The sequence below is a fragment of the Gopherus flavomarginatus genome, chromosome 10 (assembly GCF_025201925.1).
Source record: "Gopherus flavomarginatus isolate rGopFla2 chromosome 10, rGopFla2.mat.asm, whole genome shotgun sequence".
Taxonomy (NCBI): domain Eukaryota; kingdom Metazoa; phylum Chordata; order Testudines; family Testudinidae; genus Gopherus; species Gopherus flavomarginatus.
Window position 1 is genome coordinate 66,218,753 of NC_066626.1, and position 24,846 is coordinate 66,243,598.

Here is a 24,846-nt window from a genome sequence, read left to right on the forward strand (position 1 = left end):
AGCAGTATTTTAGCTTGCTATTGCACATCGCCAGGAGCACCGAGAATGATGAACGAAATGAATACTCTGAAGCTAAGTAAGATACCAACTCTCTCAGTCTAGAGTAAGAAACACTCCTGCAGCAGCAGCAGCAGCAGAAGCAGCAAAGTCTGCCAGAGAAAAGAACTGATTTTTAGCCATCCATTCCAACTCCTTGTGGGATTGTGCACTATCCAGGGTGCTGAAACATGAACCAAACAGCAACTGTGTCCCATCATGTCAAGTGTCCGTCATCTAAGCCAATCAAGGTAAGGGCAACATTTGTTTATTTTGTTCCCCTGTAGTGTCCTATGTACATTGTAATTCCATATATTTAACACACATCAATTTGTATGCTGGGTTTGCTACCAATAGAGCGTGTTTGGATTGTGTTTGGAAGGAAGGTTGAATCCAAGTAAAGGATTTGTGTATAGTAAGCTGCATAAGGATTTTAACGGGAGAACATAGTAGTGAGTGTAGTATACAGGGTCATTTATAATTCGTAGTTTTAATCTTAGTGTCTGGAATCTTGGTATAATGCAGAAAGTTTCCCAAACTTGGGGTGAGTTTGCAGTATCATTTGGTCGGTGAAAGAAATTAAGAAGACTATACAAGATATTGAAAAGAGCAAACCCGCATCCTGAAATGCAGCTGGCAGCTGAGTGTGATGATTTGCCATCTTTTTGCATCCTTTAACTAAAACACAAAAACCCCAGAGGCATTAACTTTGCAGCAGAGATAATGAACATTTGTTGATTAATTTATATTAAGGTCCAAATCAATTTTTTACAAATGTTTTCTTGAAGCAAACCCATACGCATATTCATGTGAAAGTTTGTCATGTATTATCTGGCTAATTGAAAATACAGGCATATTGTTCTGGAAGATCTTACTTTATTTTTTGATTCTTTACTGCATGGGAGGGTCAATGGCTGTGGTGTGATGATCTAGAGGTGCAGTATAATATTGAGGTTTTATTAATGGTTGTATCATTCTTCAATCAATTCTGATTGGCATGGGGCTAATAGTTCATTTCACATTGTTAACTTATCTGGTTACTACTTTGGTTCTTTTCATTGTGCATTGTTACTGTACATGTGTATGTGTTGTAGTTCTGGCAAACGATGGGAATTTCTGATGGGAATAATCCGCTAGATTGTTTGCCATTTTCTTATCCTCCCTCTGACAAAGCCTTGGTTTTTACACTGGGTAAAGTTTTCTATTAATGCAAAATGACTTGACAGCTGATGTTCTAGTCTCTTTAATAAGGAAAAAGTAACCCCTAAATATACTGGTATGCAGTAAAAATGATCTCTATAAATATAAGTGATTTTTCCTGGAATAATATAGTAAATGTTCATGTGTTTGACTATTTGTCTCAGTTCTGTTCTAAAGAGAAAGTACCACAAGAGGAAATTTTGCATTGGTTATTTTGTTTCACAGATTAAGGTGGAAATCTGCAAAAAGTACAGTCCAATACTTATATTTTCACATAATTCAAAACTGTGCAGTGATAACTGTGGTGCAAACTAATTTTAAGTGATATGACAAAATCTAGTTCTTTACCCTGTTTAATGGAAAAAGTTGGGAATTATTTATTTTTAAAAAGGAATGTCTGAAAGACAAACATTAGAAAATTAGCAGCTAGGTTTTCTAAACTTAATTGCTGGATGTAAAAAATCTTACACTTTTTAGTAACTGAGAGAGGAGGGAATAACAGGTATATATCTTCGATATCATTTGATCCTAAGGTTACAATTAATAGAGTACAGAGCTTAATGCAAACTATGTGTAGTCAGGAAGCAGTTGGGGATTGACCTTTGTTCTTAATGACTAGTCATGCAATTCATAATGGTATTTGTCAACCATAAATGACCAGTTTTTTTCATGCTCAAATGTTCAAGGTCACAAAAATGATGAATTGCAGTTGCCTTGGCCCACTTCAAAGAGTGCAAGTGTATATAATATTAAATCACTTCAAATCATTTCATACTCTGTAGGTCTAGCACTGAGAATAATAAGGGAACAGAGTGTACTGTGCAGTAAGGATGCTTACACTGTAAAGTATTCCTACATTATATTTGATATACTTATTTTTCACTGACAGCAACACTTCCTAAATTCATTTGACTGGACTTGTTAAACCAAAACAAAAACTGTTAGATACACAACTAAAAACCAACCCAAACAAGTCAATATTCTTCAAAAAGAGAGAGAACATGATTCAGAGTCTTTTAGACATATCTTTCATTATACAACAAACATAGCAATACTGATACCATAAGTTAAACTATATTTCATTTTTTGCCCATTATTTAGTGTCAGGTGTAAGATGCACGTTAGAAAAGCTAAGCCAAGGGTTACTACATGGTAAGGGAAATATGACGTTGAAAAATTAGTAACAGACCTATTGTAGAATGCCCTATCTCTGCAAGCTATATGTGAAATAAGTAATTAGTAAGCAGTAGAATTCACAGTGAATATTGCTAAGTATATTTTGACAAGTAGCATGGGAAATATTGGTAGAAAAATGGTAAAATCTAAGGAGAACACGTAGAAGGATAACTTAGCACCGCTTGTTGTTTTGTCTATATAAAATAGTTCTTTGTTTTATCTCTTTGTTGTGTTCGTTATGCTTCTCTCGAAACACAGGCCCTTTACATCTCTGCTCACTCCTTGATACATTTGGTATGATGATACCACCATATGTTTGTTTGGAGTAGTTATTTCTTGTGCTGCTAGTGGAACCCGAAATTCTGAATTCTCATATACAAATACACAGAATGATGCACTTATCCAGTAAACTGAGTCTCGGATATTTGCTGCTATCACTGATGTAATTCATGTCCTGATTAGAAGTTCTGAAACTCCCATTTCATTATCCAGTGCAGCAGACTGCATGGCAAACAGTGACATGTTGAGTTATTTTGGGTCTTCACATTTTAACCGTTGATAAATTGTATACAGTAGAAATAAGCTATAAAAAGAACTGAATAAAAATACTTTGAAAAGGGCAACAGAATACACAGGAGTATGATGAATAGTTTTTCTCAGTAAAGTTTGACTGAAAATAGCTGGAGTTTAGTGAGCTAAATACTGAGGCTCCTGCTGCTGTAGATGAACGTGATGAATAGTTGACTTGTACGTCTATGATTTTTTTCATGCATCAATAAGCTTTTGTTTTATACAGACTCATGGGGGCTGAGTCTTACTTTCAGCAAGGCCCTTTTACATCTCTCTTGGGATGTTAATGTGTAACTGGATACAAATTACAGCTACACCCATTTTCAGGTCCCTAACACTGCCAGAGCAATGTTACCTTAGTGTATGTGAGAATTAGATCCATGATGTCCAAATGGTGACATATGGCCATGTTAACATATGAAATCCGATTGTAGTGGAAAGTAGAAAAGAACAAAGATAACAAAACCCTTCAGTTTACCTAGGTTCAAATGCAAAATGTATTAATAAAATATTTTTTTAACTTCTAATCCTTTTTATAGCTTTTCTGAAGTGACTGCAAATCTTACCACCATGCTAGCAGTATTATGAATAATGATCTTTCACTGTGAGATCTGTAACAAATACTTTTAGGGTCTAGCAGTGAATGCTAAACACTTGTTTTATTTCTGTATCATTACAATATTGTCTTCTGAAGTCTTCCCTTCCTTTTCCCTCCCCCCAGGGCAATTATCCTGTTTTTATTCTTTATGCTCTTGGCCCATATTGTCAACACTGCAAGTAAATTAGACCCCATAGCAGAATCACACTGTTATAGTATACTAATAGCAAAATAAAAATTTTTGTCACCAAGAAAAGAAAAAGCAAATAATAATTTAATAGGTTTGGAAAAAAACATATTGAATTATCAAGACTGACCAAACTCTCTACCACCATAAATCCCCTGAAAACACAAATCTATATGAAAATTACAGGTCTTGCAGAGTAGGAGTGTTTGCTTCTCACTTCTTTCCACAGACAGGTCTATATTGTGCACTTCAGAAGAAAGGAATTAAGCTAACATTTCTGCAATTCTTGACTTTCTTTAATGACAAAGACTTCCTACTAGATCATTTCCCTTGACCTTTATCAGCCCGTTTCTGGATCTGATTATGGGTGGTCATATAGAAAGAGCAACTGACTGGCATTTCAGGAACACATGGTCTCTGTCTAATGATTGGTGCACTGCAATATATTGTCCATATGTTTTACTCCTTTACCCTGCCCTTCATCCATTATTTTAACATTGTAAGGTCTGTGCAGTAGGGATGGATAAACATGTGTTTAGCCAGTGGCTAGCACTTTGTGGGAGTTACCTCATCTTAAACAAATAAGAAAAAGTAATATCAATCATTCTTTAATTAATAATTTAATATCTCCCTAGGGAAATAATAAAGCATTTTTTTGCTTTCAAAGTCCATTGTTGTAGTTGCAAAACACACAGTACGCGTCTTACCTGAAAGTAGTTTGAGGGACATAATTTTAAAGGGGCTTCTCTCAGTTCTCCAGAACTGGGTATACAGTTTTCCATACACAACAAATCAGATTTGTACAGGAAAATTGCATCTTCTGTCAAATCAAGAACCTATTCTTGCAGACTCTTACACACACACATCTTCATTGCTCAAGTGAGTAGTGACTTCATTGAGAATGCTCATATGAGTAAAGATTATTTGCTTTGGTAATAGTTTGCAGGTTTGAGGTCCAGATAGTTAGATGCTTAAATACATAATTTGTGTACACAAATTAGATTTTTTCCACATATGCAAAAATAATTGCACCTGTGACTATATAGGTTGCTTAGAAAACTGATCTCTTATATTGTGTAAACTGAGAATAGCACTATTGAAAACATAATGCTTGATTTCAAAGACCAGATTTCCAACAGATAATCTGAATGATTGTTCCGTTATGAATTGTTCTGGATTGTATGTAACACAAATGTCACGCATCACTAATATGAGCAAATGGCATTTAATAGGAAGGCTGTCTATGGCAGCATAATAATGCAAGAAGAAAAATGTGCATTTAGTACTCTAATAGGCTTGTATAGATTTACTATATATATATTATTTTGTCCCAACAGCAGTCTAATGCCATATCAGTGTTTTCAGCATCAGATAATTAGAATATTTCCACACATTGAATTATAATGCTTAGTTCCTGTTGTCCATTGAAGCATTGTGCAGAGGTGATAGTGGAATGTGTGAGGTATGTTAATAATGTGAGACATGGAGAACATATACTTTTGGAACTGGCCACCTAGGAACAGAAGCTTAAAGAAAGAAAAAAAAAATTTTTTTACAGCCACTTGTCATTAATCCATGAGCTGAAGACTTGTAATATACACAAAAATAAATTATACAATTTGTGCCTGTTTATCTAATCCACCAGTTTTTGACTCCTCTATACAAAGACAGTACATAGAAAAATGGTAATTTAGCCATGTCAGACTGAAGAAGGGTAATAAGCAATTAGGAGGATTAGGTGCATATAGGATGAAAGAGGTCAATTGGGGTGGGACATAATATGAATAATTTTGGGTTTTACTCCCGAAATGCATATTGGATTCCATTGCCACCACACCATCTACAGTCACATTTCTACCCACCTGCACGTTTGGTTTACGCCAGTGTGGTTATTTGTATTTTATAAAACAAAAATACCAAGAAATGTCCATACGTGCTTACAGTGAGCATGATATAACAGTCAACTTCTGTGAGCTGGAATTTGCTAGACGAAAATGCTAAGATTTTGACAACCACATGTAATTCTTCCATTTCCACAGCTTACTCATATTACATTTCTATACCATCTTGTCCTTCCTGCTGACAGTCTGCTGCTCTTCCTTTGAAAAAGCAGCCCCATCTTAGTCAGAAAGTGCACATTTACCTGCATGCTTACAGAGAAAGAGCTAAAGGAAGGAAACCAATTTTAAATATAATGTTTGCTTTCCAAACTGTTTAAAGGTAGCTACTCTGTTATGTGGCTAACATCAAGATCAGTTTTATTGCAGTGATTCTGACTGATACAAGGTGGAAGAGAAACAGGTAGTTAAAAAAAGAAAAGAAAAGAGAAACTAGAAAAGAGCTGGACAAAAAAGAGAAAAAGATGCTAAACATATCTTTATTTTATACTGTAAGAAATGGCTTAGTGTCAGCACTTTCTCATTTCAGCTCCGCAGTATACCTGCTCAGTGATTGTCTAACATTCTTCAGTAACAAAAGTGGAATTGTTCACAAGTAATTCCTAATGGTGAAATGAAACCTTGAAAAATCATTTTTATGACTTGTCATTCATAGCCAAGTGGCTATATGTGTTTGCATTAGAAATCTTAATATTGATCCATCAACTCAGGTCTTTCCATTTTTAATTTTTCCTTCATTTTATAAAAATATATAAATCTCTTTGTGTGTATGAGATATGCTTGATATTTGCCAATGCTTTAGCATGTATATTTAAGCATTTACTTCTATATGCTATAATACGTTTGCCATTCATAACTTTTAAATTAATGACCTTTTGGAGAAAGAAATAATTGTAAAGTATATATGAACAAATATATAGGAAAGTTATAATAAACTATACTTACTGTTAGGTTAGTAGTTTCCTGGATTGTAATCATGTAAGAATTTGCCTGCTAAGAGAGAGTTGGTCTTTGAGGCAGTGTAAAATATGGTCTATGGATGTTAGATAAAGTTTTCCCTAAAGAATACTTAAGAGTGAGCAGTTTAATCTATTCTGGTCTTTAATCTTAAAACCATTGTGTTAAACAAATTTTATGAGAACGTAACACCCATTTTCTTCAGCATCACAGCCTGAAATTTAACACCTCAGGATTCATTTCTTGGTATCTTATGGGTAAACTATATGTTGTTTTGGAAATTAATAAGAACAACGTGCTTTTATAGATACTACCTTTTATGTTAGCAAATCAAATAATCTTATAAATGTTAAACTTCACAACATCTCCTGGGGGGGAGTAGAGTTATTCCAATTTGACAGATAGCTCTTCCACAGAGTCTGTGGCTTGGTCTACACTACAGACTTATTTCAGTATAACTATGTCACTCAGAGGTGTGGAAAATCCACACCCTCAGAGTAGAGTTACCAGACATCTGTTTTTTGACCGGGATGCCCAGTTGAAAAGGGATCCTGGCAGCTCCGGTTAGCACAGTTGACTGGGCCGCTAAAAATCTGGTTGGCCACAGCGGCCCTTGGAAATGGCTATCATGTCCCTCCGGCTCCTAGGTGCATGGGCAGCCAGGGGAGCTCCATGCGCTGCCCCTGCCCGTGGCGCAGATGCCACCTTGAGCTCTGGCTCTGCAGCTCCCATTGGCCAGGAACCACAGCCAATGGGAGCTGCAGGGGAAGAACCTGAAGATGGATGCAGTCCACAGAGCCCCTTGGCCACTCCTGCGCCTAGGAGCCAGATGGACATTGCCACTTCCTGGGATCTGCCTGAGGTAAGTACTGCCCAGAGCCCACACTCCAAAGCCCCTCCGATACCTGAACCCCTGGTCCCAGCCTTGAGCCCCCTCCCACACTCTGAACCCCTGGCCCTGCTCCTGCCCCTGCTCCCAGAAGTGGCTGGCACCACGTCCCTGCAGCCCTGGGGGAGGATGGACAGAGGGCTCCATGTATTGCCCTTGTCTGAGGATACCTCCCTCGAAGCTCCCATTGGCTGAGGTTCCCCATTCCCGTCCAATGGGAGCTTCAGGGGAGGTACCCACAGGCAAGGGCAGCCTTTGCCCCCCACTTCTCCCAGGGGCCGCAGGGAAGTGGTGCTGGCTGCTTCTGGGAGTGCAGCGGGGCCCATGGTGCCACTGGGGTGGCAATACTGTGGGCCGGATCCAAAGCCCTGAGGGGCCGGATCCGGCCCATGGGCCATAGTTTGCCACCTCTGGTATAAGCTGAGAGACAACAGATGTTTACAGGCAGACAGATGGGGAAGTACAAGGAAACTAAGAGACAGTATTGGTCAACATGACAGGCAGTTTTGAAGATATTTACAAGGAGCAGCTCTCCTTGAGGGGCAGCCTGGTAAAAAGCACAAAGGTGGTTGTCTAAAAGTTTAACAAATAGGTGATACAGCCTGACATCATGGACCGATCAGAGGCAGGAGTTGACATTTCAACAATGAATGAGAGATGATGGGTAGAATGGGGGCAAGAAGAAGGTGTGGAAGATTATGAGGAGTGGAAGAGAGTGAACCAGCAGTCAAAGTCAGAGAGGAAGTGGATGGAGAAGAGTTGGGTGGATGATAGATTATAGCAATATGAAGTGGGAGAGGGGAGAAGAGTCAGATGCAGAACTGTTTAAAAGGGGAGAAAGATAGTGAAGGGGAAGGTGGGAGAGGTTGGTGGTGTCAAGAACGGGAGAGGAGAAGTCCACCAACCCCCACCCTGGTCTGATCCAGGGTGCGGAGTGTGAGAGAAGGAGAGACCTTGATAAGAGAGGGCAACTGCAGAGGCAGCATCAGACGAAGGGACACAGGTCTGTGGGAGCACCAGAAGCTGGAGGGAGAGAGATGAACAGATTGTGAATTGCTGTAATCTTTTTAAAGATTGAGTGGGCATCCTAGGGAGAGCAAGAGAAGGGGAGGGAGAGGAGTTAAGGATGGTGGTGGTCATCAGGTGTGGAATGGTGACCTGAATGGGGTGGAGAGGTGGTGGGGGTGGATGTTGGGAAATGGATAGGGTGGGAATGGAGTGAGGGCCGATATTGGGGCAAATGTTATGAGAGGTGATCAGCAGGATATGGGACATACACTTGTAGGACAAGGGGGATCCATGGGGAGAGGGAAAGAGGAGCAAATAGAAGTGATGGGAACTGTAAAAGGGTGAGGGTAACCAGGAAGGAGAGATAGAGACACAGTTACGATGATAGAGAAGTAGGTGAGTGAGAGCTATGGGTGAATGGCAGAGGGACAAGATTACAACCCAGTCCCTGCAAAACCACACCCCAAAGAAAGGTTTGCTCTTAGCCCTGGCACTGGGTCTGAGCTGGCTGGGAAGTGCCCTCTGATATAGGCAGAGCCTCCAGTCATGCTCCCCATTGGCAATGAGGGGACAAGGCCAGGCTGTGATGTGTTACTGACCGGTACTATAATCTTGGACATGTTATTTCACTGTTTTGTGCCTTGGTTTCCCCATCTGTAAAACAGAGTTAATGATATTTGCCTTCTTTTTTAAAGCACTGTTTTTGGAGATGTGTGATCGTAAAGCACTATATAACCAGATGACTTTTCTAAATATGAATAAATCTGCTTCTGTGTCCAAAATATAAAAACTATTTGTATGCATTAGAATGGGAGGCTTTTTTGCAGATGATGTGGGTGGGCTGGTATTAAATACCAGATCTCTTCATTTTCATATAATTCACTGTTTGGAATACTGGGGTGCTATCCAGACCTGTGGGGGGGTGTCATTGCTTGCCCTATAGCCCAGGTGCCTTAAATGCTCTGCTGCTGTGGCTCACAGCCTGGACCCCTACTGCCAGCAGACAAGCACACATTGAACATCTGTGCAATAAGCAGCTCTGACTCAGCACTGATTCCAGCTGCCGTCGTGTTATATGCCAGCCACACTCTGATTGACATAAACCAGCTCTGCTTGCAGCTGGCAAGATGACCCCAATATCCTGAAGTCCTGAATTTTCCCCAAACCCCATGCTCTGCAATGCCCAGCCCTTTCCTGGACCATTCAGAGGTTCGTGTGCTCCTTTAGAGAGACAAACTGCAAACTTTATCACTTTAACAGGAATTAACAAACATTTTAATTCAAGCATAGCACTGGATTGGTTTTGATTAAAAGTAAAACAAGTTTATTAACAAAAAGAGACAGGATTTTAAGTGAGTTCAAATATAAAGGTTAGAAACAAAAGTTGGAATGTGCTTCTAAGTCTAAAACTTAACTCCAGCCTATCACAATCTTTGTCTAAACAGGTTTCTCAACTATAAGCAGTTTTCAGAGGTTTCAGCCCCGTTGGTTGAAGGATCCATCTTTCTGCAATCCCAAGAGCTCTGGTCTCTTTATCCCGAAAGTGATGGATTACTTAGAGTTCTCTGCCCCTCCCTTTATAGACCAATAAACCTTTGAAAAGCATATCTCTAAGAGTTCATTGACCTTGCTTCAAAAAGCAGGAAGGCTTTCTGAGAGGGCTGTCTCGATCCCTCATCGAGATTAAGTGATCATCTTTCCCCACCTATTCTCCTGATGGCTTTGTTTACCTTACGTTTAAATATGTTTTCATTGTCTCTGCTGATGACCAGGCTGGTTAGACAAACAAAATACACAGTCCTTTGTGATCTGGACCTGTGGATTCCTCAACTATCCTGCGAGCTTTGATGGTTCTATTTACTGCATAAGTAAACAGCAATCCCATTGCCACTGGTCAACTGTGCTTGTTTCTCCTTTATTCAGGTACAGACTTAAAACATAATATTAGAGAACAGCCATGACTCCATATAGAGTATTCATACATACATGTTGCAATGATATTAATCCCCAGTGTGTTATTAGTTTTCCAGTGATATTACATGACACGTTTTAGCTACAGGTCATGACATCAATGAATTGGAGTACAATGGTCTAGCCAGCTGAAACTCATTGCTACATACCAGAGAGCCACTTGCCTTCTGGCCTAAGGATGCTCTTAGGGTCATAAATACCTTATTGCAGTACTGTGGACTATGCCAAGGCAAACAACTAAGGTGAATGCTGTATTTTTATACCAATACATTTTGGCCTGGGTCCTCAGGAGGTTTAAATGGAAGCAACATCAGTTAGGTCATTAGAACTGTGCCTATTTACCTCCATCCTCCCTGATTTACAGCGGCTACAAAAATATGTATACAGTAACCAAATACAGCTAGATCCCTTGATTCATGTGCCATGGAACAATACATAGAATTGATGATGATGATAATGATTCTGTATATCACAAAGGGCAATATATCACTCTTTGCCTGTGATAATGTTATTCTGACCGAAGCAATGACACTTGCCTCCGTTGAATGAAAATGATTGATGAAAACATTGGCAAAGCTAACGCATACACAAGCAATAACTGATGGATAATTTTTTGCAGTCACATTACAAGACCCACTTCGACAGTGAACATGAGTTTAGTCACACATTGATGCCAATGATTGTGCAATGTTTTATTATTTTTTTAAAAATAAATGCTTTGGAAATATAAAGAGGAGAAATAATGTAGATAGTCTTTGTGGAAGTTAATCTATATATACAGTAGTGATTAATACTGAAACCCAGAGGCAGTGTGTAGGCGGAAATGCTTATTCCTTTTCTTTATAAGAATCCATCATTTTAAAGCTTATCCTAAAATGTTTTAATTGATGGAGTTTGTAAAAAGTGTGCTTAAAAAAATACTTGCTGGGAAGATGTCTCATCCATCTCTCATATATTTTCTGCAAAACCTGTGACACATTTGTAAAAAGTAGCCAGACCTGTAGCAATCCATAAACATCTGTATTTAGAAATACTGAAAATTCTGATATTAGCACAATTTTGGACAAATCCAAAATTAAAGTTGTTCTGTGATCAAGAGTCTAAACTCCTGTCATTTACAGTAGCTAATATTCAGAGGTGCTTAATGGGTTGCAAGTGTGGGAAAGCTGATGGTGTTAAATTCTAGGGTTGCATTTAGGTTTTCCAGTTTTCTGTTACCTGAGAATTGCAGTATTTCTAAACCATGACATTTGTTTTTAAATTTGTATAACTGAGGTAATGTTTGGTAATGAAACATCAGAGTCCCATTGTTTTCTTTAAAAAGTTTTCTTCAAAAACGCTTTGCCTTCCCTGGAATTTTACTTAGCCTGACAATTTTATTTTATTTTTAACTCTCCAACTGTGATCTCTTGATCAATCGCAATGCTTCTTTCCACCAGCAGCCTATCAATTCCTTGATAATTGGACAACCTTGATTACTGCACCAGAAAATCGTCCCCCTACAATGGTGACAGCATCACAACACTGCACAGCTACACCCTGCAACACATACTGTGTTCATGTTCACCTACATACTTGGTGTCCTATTGAGGAACACAGTTTTCTGGGCGCACAGACTGCAGCAAACTGTAAATTCTAGCACCAGATTGGGTTGTTGCAGAAGCACATAAGAACATTCTCTCTCTCTCTCTCTCATGCTCTCTCTCAAACACATACACTAGTTCTGTGTCTGAAAGATGTGGATCTGACTGACTGGACAGGGGTAAGACACAATTCACAATAATCTTTCCTTCTCTTGAGATTTAAAAACTCTCCACATCTAGGGTTGCCAACTTTCTAATTGCACAAAACTGAACACCCTGCCCTGCCCCTTCTCCAAGGCCCTGCCCCTGCTCACTCCATCCACCCTCCCTCTGTTGCTTGTTCTCTCCCACACTCACTCACTATCACTGGCCTGAGGCAGGGAGTGTGGGCTCTGGGGTGGGGCAAGGGAGGAGGGGCTGGGGTGCGGGAGAGGGCTCTGGACTGTTGCAGGGGAAGTATGGGCCTGGGCTGGCGGTGCATGCTCCAGATGGGGCCAGAAATTAGGGTTTCAGGGTGCAGGAGAGGGCTCCAAGGTGGGGCCGAGCAATTGAGCGTGCAGGAGGGGGTGCAGGCTCCAGCTGGTGGTGAAGGCTTTGGGGTGGGGCTGGGGCTGAGGAGTTCGGAGTGCAGGAGAGGGCTCTGGCTGGGGGCATGGGCTCTGGGGAGGAGCCAGGAGTGAGGGGTTTGCAGTGAAAGAGGGGGCTCTGGGGTGGGGCCAGGAGTTCAGAGTGCGCAGGGGGGCATGTGAGGGCTCCGGCTGGGGGTGTGGACTCTGGGGTGGGGCTGGGAATGAGGGGTTTGTGGTGAAGGAGGGGATTCTGGGCTGGGGCTGAGGAGTTCGGAGTGCAGGGGAGAGGGCGGGCTCTGGCTGGGGGTATGTGCTCAGCATGGATTTGTCAAGAACAAATCATGTCAAACCAACCTGATAGTTTTCGTGGACAGGGTAACAAGCCTTGTGGAAAGGGAAGGAAGCAGTAGATGTAGTATCTTTTGACTTTAGTCAGCTTTTGATACTGTCTTGCATGACCTCTCATAAACAAACTAGGGAAATACAACCTACATGGAGCTACTATTTTAGGTGGGTGCATAACTGATTAGAAAATCGTGGTTCACAGTCATGCTGGAAGGGCATAACGAGTGGGGTCCCGCAGGGATCAGTTCTGGGTCCGGTTCTGTTCTATATCTTCATCAATGGTTTAGATAATGGCATAGAAAGAACATTTATAAAGTTTATGGACGATACCAAGCTGGGAGGGGTTGCAAGTGCTTTGGAGGATAGGATTAATATTCAAAATGATCTGGACAAACTGGAGAAATGGTCTGAAGTAAATAGGATGAAATTCAATAAGGACAAATGCAAAATACTCCACTTAGGAAGGAACAATCAGTTGCACACATACAAGATGGGACATGACTGCCTAGGAAGGAGTAGTGCGGAAAGGATCTGGGGGTCATAGTGGATCACAAGCTAAATATGAGTCAACAGTGTAACGCTTTGCACAAAAAGCAAACATCATTCTGGGATGTATTAGCAGGAGTATTGTAAGCAAAACACGAGAAATAATTCTTCTGCTCTACTCCACGCTGATTAGGCCTTGACTGGAGTATTGTGTCCAGTTCTGGGAACCATATTTCAGGTAAAGATGTGGACAAATTGGAGAAAGTCCAGAGAATAACAAAAATGATGAAAGGTCTAGAAAACTTGAGGGGAAAATTGAAAAAATTGGATTTGTTTAGTCTGCAGAAGAGGAGACTGAGAGGGGACATGATAACAGATTTCAAGTACATAAAAGGTTGTTACAAGGAGGAGGGAGAAAAATTGTTCTTCTTGCCCTCTGAGGATAGGACAAGAAGCAATGGGCTTAAATTGCAGAAAAGAAGGTTTAGGTTGGACATTAGGAAAAACTTCCTAACTGTCAGAGTGGTTAAGCACTGGAATAAATTGCAACAAACAAAAGAACACCTGTCAAATATTGAAGCCTTTCATTTCTCTCATGCCCAATGTGAAAAAGTTGTTTGCCAGAGACACGGAAATAGGGCAGGCAAAAGAACCATCAAGCTAGAAATCATTAACAAAGGAAATTTTGTTTCTAAAGGAAAAAGCTAAAGAATCTAGGACACAGAATAGTGTTGTTAGCATTGTGGTTGGGCCCAGGTGAACAGAGCACATGGAGGTAAAATGTTTTGCAGAAAAGCTGCTAAAAGATGACAGGATCATTTCAAGGACTTATTCCCACAGTGGAAAGAGCTGACTGCCTGTCTGTACTGAAACCTCCTCCAGAAGGATTGCAAGAACCCTCCTCTTTCGCTGCATGAATTTTCACGATAAGGAAGATACTTAAACTGACTTGTATGGTGATTATTATTTTTATTATTGCAATATTCTGGTTCCCTCACTAAGAAAACCATTCTGTGCTACCATGATAGTCTTGATCAACCAGTTCTCTTTCTGTGTATCCTGTTAGCTGGAAAGGTAGCCCTAGCAGTGAATAGGCAGCGGGTGTAATTCCAAAAGGTATTGCCAAACCCAGAAATGCTGCCTGGCAGTGTTTCATGGTGCTGTCAAGAGAACAGCCCATGCGAAGGCTCCTTGTCTAAGCAGACACTGATTACTTGTGTAGCTGGACTTCAAGTATCTCACGTGTCTCATAAAATGAAGCTGCCAGCTGAGCCATGCTGAATTGATGAGTGTGCCTCAACTTTGAAGCAGCCTAAATCCATCACATTCTAAGCCTGACCCTTCCAGCTCAAAAGGACCTTCTATAAGGAGCTGAGTCCCCACAACTTGTGGTCACATTAAAATCAAAAGGAATTGAGGGTGCTCAGTACCTCATAGGTGCTGGTTAGTAGCTTGTGGGATCGGGCACTCAATTTGTTGAAGATGCCAGATTAATTTCAGTTCAGCCAGAGAAATATAATGACAACTTGAAAGAGTGCATAATTTTGGCATCTGTAATAGGGAGGTCTGTGATCTCGCTCCTTACCTTTGCTTCAAAAATAGAACAAATGTCACTTTCCAGGTCAAGGCGGAGTTGTAATCTGAGAAACCCATAGTATAACATGTATTCTGCTTATCTGTACAGTGTATGATGATCGTATGTATACTATGTATTATCCCTAAATGAAACACATTATAGACTCATAGACTCTAGGACTGGAAGGGACCTCGAGAGGTCATCGAGTCCAGTCCCCTGCCATCATGGCAGGACCAAATACTGTCTAGACCATCCCTGATAGACATTTATCTAACCTACTCTTAAATATCTCCAGAGATGGAGATTCCACAACTTCCCTAGGCAATCTATTCCAGTGTTTAACTACCCTGACAGTTAGGAACTTTTTCCTAATGTCCAACCTAAATCTCCCTTGCTGCAGTTTAAGCCCATTGCTTCTTGTTCTATCATTGGAGGCTAAGGTGAACAAGTTTTCTCCCTCCTCCTGATGACACCCTTTTAGATACCTGAAAACTGCTATCATGTCCCCTCTCAGTCTTCTCTTTTCCAAACTAAACAAACCCAATTCCTTCAGCCTTCCTTCATAGGTCATGTTCTCAAGACCTTTAATCATTCTTGCTGCTCTTCTCTGGACCCTCTCCAATTTCTCCACATCTTTCTTGAAATGCGGTGCCCAGAACTGGACACAATACTCCAGTTGAGGCCTAACCAGCGCAGAGTAAAGCGGAAGAATGACTTCTCGTGTCTTGTTTACAACACACCTGTTAATGCATCCCAGAATCATGTTTGCTTTTTTTGCAACAGTATCACACTGTTGACTCATATTAAGCTTGTGGTCCACTACGACCCCTAGATCTCTTTCTGCCATACTCCTTCCTAGACAGTCTCTTCCCATTCTGTATGTGTGAAACTGATTGTTCCTTCCTAAGTGGAGCACTTTGCATTTATCTTTATGGAACTTCATCCTGTTTACCTCAGACCATTTCTCCAACTTGTCCAGATCATTTTGAATTTTGACCCTGTCCTCCAAAGCAGTTGCAATCCCTCCCAGTTTGGTATCGTCCGCAAACTTAATAAGCGTACTTTCTATGCCAACATCTAAATCGTTGATGAAGATATTGAACAGAACCGGTCCCAAAACAGAACCCTGCGGAACCCCACTTGTTATACCTTTCCAGCAGGATTGGGAGCCATTAACAACTACTCTCTGAGTACGGTTATCCAGCCAGTTATGCACCCACCTTATAGTAGCCCCATCTAAATTGTACTTTCCTAGCTTATCTATAAGAATATCATGCGAGACCGTATCAAATGCCTTACTGAAGTCTAGATATATCACATCCACCGCTTCTCCCTTATCCACAAGGCTCGTTATCCTATCAAAGAACGTTATCAGATTAGTTTGACACGATTTGTTCTTTACAAATCCATGCTGGCTATTCCCTATCACCTTACCACCTTCCAAGTGTTTGCAGATGATTTCTTTGATTACCTGCTCCATTATCTTCCCTGGCACAGAAGTTAAACTAACTGGTCTGTAGTTTCCTGGGTTGTTTTTATTTCCCTTTTTATAGATGGGCACTATATTTGCCCCCTTCCAGTCTTCTGGAATCTCCCCCGTCTCCCATGATTTCCCAAAGATAATAGCTGGAGGCTCAGATACCTCTTCTATTAACTCCTTGAGTATTCTAGGATGCATTTCATTAGGCCCTGGTGACTTGCAGGCATCTAACTTTTCTAAGTGATATTTAACTTGCTCTTTCCTTATTTTCTCTTCTAAATCTACCCTCTTCCCGTAAGCATTCACTATACTAGACATTCCTTCAGACTTCTCAGTGAAGACCGAAACAAAGAAGTCATTAAGCATCTCTGCCATTTCCAAGTCTCCCGTTACTGTTACCCCCTCCTTATTGAGCAGTGGGCCTACCCTGTCCTTAATCTTCCTCTTGCTTCTAATGTATTGATAAAAAGTCTTCTTGTTTCCCTTTATTCCCATAGCTAGTTTGAGTTCATTTTGTGCCTTTGCTTTTCTAATCTTGCCTCTGCATTCCTGTGTTATTTGCCTATATTCATCCTTCGTGATCTGACCTAGTTTCCATTTTTTATATGACGCCTTTTTATTTTGTAGGTCACGCAAGATCTCAAGGGTAAGCCAAGGTGGTCTTTTGCCACATTTTCTATCTTTCCTAACCATCGGAATAACTTGCTTTTGGGCCCTTAATAGCGTCCCTTGAAAAACTGCCAACTTTCCTCAGTTGTTTTTCCGCTCAGTCTTAATTCCCATGGGACCTTGCCTATCAGCTCTCTGAGCTTACCAAAATCCGCCTTCCTGAAATCCATTGTCTCTATTCTGCTGTACTCCCTTCTACCCTTCCTTAGAATTGCAAATTCTATGATTTCATGATCACTTTCACCCAAGCTTCCTTCTACTTTCAAATTCTCAACAAGTTCCTCCCTATTTGTTAAAATCAAGTCTAGAACAGCTTCCCCCCTAGTAGCTTTTTCAACTTTCTGAAACAAAAAGTTGTCTGCAATGCAGTCCAGGAACTTATTGGATAGTCTGTGCCCAGCGGTGTTATTGTCCCAACATATATCTGGATAGTTGAAGTCCCCCATCACCACCAAATATTGGGCTTTGGATGATTTTGTTAGTTGTTTGAAAAAAGCCTCATCCACCTCTTCCGCCTGATTAGGTGGCCTGTAGTAGACTCCCAGCACGACATCACCTGTGTTTTTTACCCCTTTTAGCCTAACCCAGAGACTCTCCACCCTTCCGTCTCCTATGTCCATCTCCACCTCAGTCCAAGTGTGTACATTTTTAATATATAAGGCAACACCTCCTCCCTTTTTCCCCTGTCTATCCTTCCTGAGCAAACTATACCCATCCACACCAACATTCCAGTCGTGTGTATTATCCCACCAAGTTTCAGTAATGCCAATAATGTCATAGTTGTATTTATTTATTAGCACTTCCAGTTCTTCCTGCTTATTACCCATACTTCTTGCATTTGTATAAAGGCATCTAAGATACTGGTTTGATTTTGCCTCCCAGCTTTGCCCTGACCCTCCTTCCTCTCTGCCATTATAGCCCGTGCTCCCTCCTGTTTCCAACCCATCTCCCAGGTCTTGTTCCCCACTTACCTGTGGGCTTTGCTCACCTGTCCCCGTCGAACCTAGTTTAAAGCCCTCCTTACCAGGTTAGCCAGTCTGTGCGCAAATAAGGCCTTTCCCCTCTTCGAAAGGTGAACGCCATCTGTTCCTAGCAGTCCTTCCTCAAGTAGCATCCCGTGGTCGAGGAAGCCAAAGCCCTCCTGGCGACACCATCTTCGCAGCCAGGCATTCACCTCCACGATGCATCTGTCTCTGCCCGGACCCCTACCTTCAACAGGAAGAATCGAAGAGAATACCACCTGCGCTCCAAACTCCTTAACCCGTACTCCCAGAGCCCTGTAGTCACTCTTGATCTGCTCAGCGTCACACCTCGCAGTATCATTTGTGCCCACATGGATGAGTAGCATGGGATAGTAGTCAGAAGGCTGGATAATCCTCGACAAAGCCTCTGTAACATCTCGGATACGGGCCCTTGGCAGGCAGCATACCTCCCGGGATGAACGGTCAGGGCGACAGATGGGTGTCTCCGTCCCCCTCAGCAGAGAGTCTCCAACCACCACTACCCTACGTTCCTTATCAGTGGTGGCAGCAGACCTCCCAGCCTTAGGGGTACGAGGCTTCACCCCCTTAACTGTTGGGGGTGATTTCTTCTCTCCTGTATCTTTTACCACAACAGGAGGGTTTGCATCAGCAGTGGAGCACTGCCCGCTGCTAGAAGTAATCAGCTGGCTGTGTCCACCCTGAGCCTCCTCCTCCACTGGTGTGTCAGGTACACCCTGAGGCATCTCCTCTTCCACTGGAGTGTCAGTAGTCCTGTCAACTGGGACAGCACCATCAGCTATCTCCACATGGATACTGTCCAGGAATTGCTCATGGACATGGATGTTCCTCAGCCTGGCCACCTCCTCCTGTAGCTCTCCCACCTGTTGCCTGAGAGATTCCACCAGTAGGCACCTTTCACATTGAATGCCACCCCCAGCCTGGATATCAGTAAGTGGAAATTGCAAATTACAGTCTTTGCAAGCCCACACCAGAATCTGGGTAAAAGCATCCATGCTTTGGTGCTCTGTCTGGCTACAGGCGCAGGTGGAGGAGACAGAAGCAGTGCTGGCACAGGTGTTGCGGGTCCTCCTCACCATTGTATGCCTCCCTCTGTCAAACTCTCAAATTCCCGTCTACAGCCCTCTGTCCACTCCTCTTTGCTGTAAACAGAAAGGTTTTTGATGTGGCTCAGGTTATGAGTTCAGGGGACCAATGGGTCACAGATGAGACCGACAAGGGACGCCCCCTCCCTTCCTACTCCCCTTCCAAACTCCCTTGCAAAACTCCCTGTTAGCAGCTCCTGTTCGCTAAGCATTAGTAATTAGTAATAGTATATTAGTAATAGTATATTAGTAATATAATATTTTAAATCTTTTGCATCATTAGTGCCTAGCATTGCAGTGTGGCCTCTTGTGCCAAATTAGGAAATAAATAAATAGTGGGGAGTGATTCTGGTCTCTCACTGGTGAAACTGCAGTAACTTCAACCACAGCTAGTGTTCCCCTTAAACAGCACCTGATGGCAAAAGAAGACGGAAGCCACTCTTCCACTCTCCTAAGAAGCATCCTGCTGGGAGTAGGGAAATGAACCCTATGTAGAAACCTGCAAGATATAGGGCTAATGTGCACCAAAAGGCAGTACAAGTTTAGTGAGGGCATAGAAACACTTACTAAACTTTATCCAAAGTCTCTCTGTCTGTCGCTTTGGGGATGGACCAAGGGTGAGGCTAGTTGATTTTTGTACTGACAGGTTTTCCCATTCCTGGTATGAATATGTTTGGAGAAGTTCTGTGATTGCCGTCTCTGCTTCCAAATGCTGAAAGGAACCAAATCCCCAAAGCTTTTGAGCTTTGCTTATCACTCACATTTTATCCCATAAGGAAATCATGGTGTGTGTGTGTGTGTGTGTGTGTGTGTGTGTGTGTGTGTGTGAGAGAGAGAGAGAGAGAGAGAGACTGTGTCCAAATCATTTCAATGAGATGCAGAATAATCTATCAAATCTATATCTTAACCTTGTTCCCCACTGAGGTCAAAAGGAAATTACTGTGCGTGTGCATTTGTCCCATGTGGGATCTATTACTTTCTGATCCTTATAAAGTTCCTATTTTTTCCTCTTAATCCAAACCCATTAAAATGTTTTAGAAGCTCTGAAATGACTGAGTAAAGGCTTTCTTCCTTTAATTTATACACACATCAATAAATATTTAGTTGACCCTTGGACCAGTGGGAGCAAGGCCAGAAAAGGGAATCAGAGCCTTTGGGTAAACTGGTGTGTTACCATGGAGAAAGTCACCACTTTTCATCTTTTCACATAACCACAATGGTAAGAATGATCATTTACCTATAAAGGAGAGGCCATTTTTTATTCACCTTGAACTTGTTCTGTGGAGGTAGAGAAGCCTTTTCAATGTAATTTATTCCTCTCAGTTCAGTAATTAATTATCAACACTCTATATGTTAGCTTTCCTAAAGGGGTTAAATTTTTCTGATAGCTCTGGGGAAAATTCTGGCCCCACTGACAATGAAGTGCCAGCCTCAAATTATAGTAGAAATGCCATGTCTCCACTGAAAGGAGGGAAGAGGTAAAAGGCAGCAAAGGGCTTGCACAGGAGGGATTCAGCACCCCTTTTTGTGCTGCAGTATAGAGCTAAATATTGGGTCTGTGTATTGGATGAGTGTAGGCCAAGGAATGGATCCACTGACATAAAGGCAGGTGGCGAGAACGAAGCAGCATTCATGGTACTCCTTCCCATACACTATCGTATCCGACACGCCTCAGCTGCATTGGTTCTTTAGCCCAGCATATGAATTGTAAGATAGGATTCTAGCTTCTGGGTAATTCTTGTTGGCCAAGCCTCCTTACTCATGGGGCCAGATTTGTCCCTCTGGGAACTACCTCCCAAAATTTTTGTTTGCTGCTTTGTGCACTTCCACTGCTGTAGTCAGCTAAACACCTGGACAAGAAAAATAAAATGTAAGGCTGGGAACTATTAGCATATTACAACTGTTATTGCAGCTGTGTGGGAGTCTTCTGGCAATCTTAGTAAGCGGGGCCCAGATCCGTCATTAAATTTATATGATAGTTTATATTGTATTTCTTAGGGATTCTAAAGTAAAAATCCCAATCTCTTGTTAAGATGGGTAAATTTTCTCTTAATCATATAACAGTTCAATGGTCGCCATTTATGACTTTGCATGCTACACCAGTGCCAAGAAACCATGGAACTTGGCTGTCTGGCAGTCTGACCTGTTTGGCAGTGAGGTGGGGCTGTGTTGTGGGGGGCAGTGTAATATGAGCTGATGCTGTGCTTTAATTTTTGCAATTCGGGGATTTACTGCCATCTACAACTAGAAAAGAACACTGAGCCCATTTGGCTAGGGATAAAGTAAGGCACTTTTATTAAGAAAGATGGGGAAAGACCGGGGAAGAGTGAGGAAAAAAATGAACTAGTTACAGCAGGAGGAGGAAAAAAATAAGTAATTGCGGCAACCTTGCATAATTCCTCAAAGTTTCCTCTGCAACATTATAAGAGACGTGTTTGTTTGAAAAAAAGATCATATTCCCCTCACAATGATATAGGACTTGATCCTGCTCAAATAGGAGACTGCTGAATTTGTTGCTCTTGACTTAAGAAAGAACAGGATTGTGCCCACAGGAGAAACATTTGCAACTTTAATTTTTTCTGACACTGGGGAACAAAAAACAACTGATTTAAGTGGAAGTCAGTAGGCCCAAGATTCCTGTGTTTAAAGAAATATGTGTTTTAAGCCTCATTTCTATAATCCCTGTTATAATGTCTCAAGCTGAGTGAATAAATCAAAATGAATATTTTATCCAATTAATGTCCATGAACACTCTTGCCTTAAGAATCAGGCTGGGGTTGGAACAATCCTATCCTTAAAATTCGATGGCTGCAAATGCTGTGCTTTCTGTGAACATTAGAGCCAGTGAAATTTGACTGTATGAACATTTGTAGAGGACAAACTCATAAGCACAAAAAAGCGGCTTTGAGTGAATATTTGATATTCACGCTGTATATTTCCCTAACTCTGAATGTTCATTTCTGTTCAGTTGTTGTGTGGGTCTGTAGAGGAATCAGTTAACTTATCTGCATCCCTAATTAGTCACATTTCTTGAAGAAAACACATCACATTACTAATGATCTTTTAAAATCTAAGCTCTTCAGTAGTGTTCTAATTCTGAGTAGCATATACATTATTAAGTATTAGGGACTGTCTTAAGTTAAAAGTGGCCATTGATTTTGGATCCTTCTGTTACTAGTGCCCAACTTGAGCACCTGATTTGGCTTGATTTTAAAAAATGCTAACACCAAAATTTCCATTTTTAAAAAAGTGTTTTTTTTTAAAGGCTAGGCAGCTGGCGGCTTATTTCACTAATCAGAATCATCTCATTATTACCTTGTACTCATCTTGTCTGTATGTTGCATATTCCATTTGTCTCTTGCCATATATTTTGATTATAGGCTTTTTGGGGCAGAGACTACTCTTTTCTAATCCTGCACCACTGAAGTCAATGGTAATTTTGCCATTGACTTCAATGAACTCAGGATCAAGCCCTGTATATGGCCGTACAGTGCCCAGCACAATGGAGGCCCAGATTAGGTCCTTAAGTGCTACTGCAGTACAAATACGAAACAACAATTATGGATTCTCAGCACTTCTGAAAATCAGGCTTCAAGCTAGGCAGTCAAAATTGGAGGCCTCCTTTGAAAATTTGGTTGCAAGATGTGATAGCTCCGAAAGGTAGATGCTTGTTGTTTTTCTACACCTGGATTTCTCTCTCTATCACTTCTCTTAAAGTATGCCAATATTTTTTTCTTGTTTGTTTGTTGTTTTTTCTATTGGTTGATCCATTGTTGTAAACTTGATATGTATGGATCTGAACTGCACAAAATAAGACTGCTGCTGTATTTACATTTTACATAAAAGTATTAAGGATCAATATTCTGGGTCGAATTTTCAGGTGAACTAATCCACTGATCTGCATAGAGTTATGGCAGTGGAAAATCTGGTTCACTGTGACTAATAAGTTTCCTATACTTGAACTTTTTTTGATAGAATATATTTGCATTTCTAAATTGAAATATTTGAAACTGCTTTTGAGGTTCAACCAACCTCTCCCCATTCCCACCAAAAAACAGTATTTTTGTGTGATTGCAAATTTATACAGAACAAAAATTTCTCTAAACCTTGAGGTTTTAAAATCAGATTAGGACTAGATTATGCAGCCCTGGTGGTAGTCAAAACTCATAATTACTACAAGATTGCTCTTAACCTATTCCTTAGGTAGCAAAGACTCGTGAGAATATCCCGGTTTTATTCAGTATGTGACATCCTATAAGAGAAATCTGTCTTGAGTCCTACACAAATAACGCTGACATGGATGAAATGTCAGGGAAATGAAAGGGAATGGATTTGAATGAGAAAACAAAGATTGTAATGCATTTGAGACTGAAAAATTTTATGTTTCATCGTTAAGCTGTAAGATCTAAGAAGTACTCATACTCTTGTCTGATGAATGCTGCACTCACTGCAGAAAATCTGCCTTATAAATCACTGGAAACAGTTTCTGAAAATGCTGCAGTGTTTTTTAACAGATTTTTTTTATTGTACAGTATCTTTTAAAAAAATAAATCTTAAGTTTCATACCTACCTAGCCCAACTGTTCTCTGGATACTAATGCTACATGCTCATTACTTCCTGTTCCTTTTTTCTGTATTAATGCTTTGAAGAAACAGTGTGCTTTTAAAACCTTTCCATTAGTCCTCAATGCCAAACATCTCAGATGCCTAAGAATAAAAAACTAGTGAATAAAAAACAGTTTAAGTGAGAAATAAAATTAGCACAAATTTGGCTTCCATTTATAATGGAGTCTGATGCTGGCCTGCCTGGAGCTTCAGTGTTGTATAAGCTGGGATGTGTAAGTTTTAAAAATAAAAAGCTGATAATATACAGATAGAGTATTTAAAATAGCATGTGATGTAGAATTGCTCCCTAGAATATTATTACTTGGATTGCATGTTTAACAAAATCTCATAATGTCAAAACTAAAGTCATTAAATTCTAGACTAAGCAGCTGATGAAACAAAGAGGAGTACAAACAAGTTAATTGGATAATCTAGGTAGATTATAGATAGAGTGTTCTAAAATAAATGATCATTCAGTGGCTGATGAAGGTATCTTAATGCAAACAAGTAAGTCTTTAGAAAAAGCATATCAGAAAGATTGTGTGCAATTAAATATTAAAGAATAAAAAAACCTTAAATGTAAAGGGCAAGTTAAAAATAATGGCTGACAAGTCTTTGTGTATAAATATTCTCTTATCCATCCCTCTCATAAGATGGCATTCTTAAACTATTACAGGCACTCCCAGTGGTATGTACTATTTCATAATAGATGATAGTCTAGAGATAGATAATGACTGATTAAGACTCTTTATAGCCAGCAATAAAGAGATTTGTGTACACAGTAAACATGAAAAATGAATAGTAGAAATCAAAAGGTCAAGACAGTGTACATTATTAATTAATTATGAGCTACCTGAAGCCATAGCCAAATGCATAGGGTAAAGGCACATTTAAATATCTAGAGAAATTTCCAATACCAGTGAGCCTAATCTTGCAAAGTATTGCTACCCCAACAAGG

The 24,846-nt window shown here is 40.6% G+C and overlaps 1 protein-coding gene across 1 annotated transcript in view; it reads left to right on the top strand.

Moving 5' to 3' along the window:
- Window positions 1–200: 200 nt before the first annotated feature.
- DPP10 (dipeptidyl peptidase like 10) overlaps window positions 201–24,846 on the top strand; it is an 850,913-nt gene continuing 826,267 nt past the window's right edge. Inside the window, exon 1 of the mRNA XM_050916008.1 lies at window positions 201–287. Coding sequence (XP_050771965.1) covers window positions 228–287 — 60 coding nt within the window. The 5' untranslated portion in view covers window positions 201–227. The remainder of the gene's footprint in view (window positions 288–24,846) is intronic.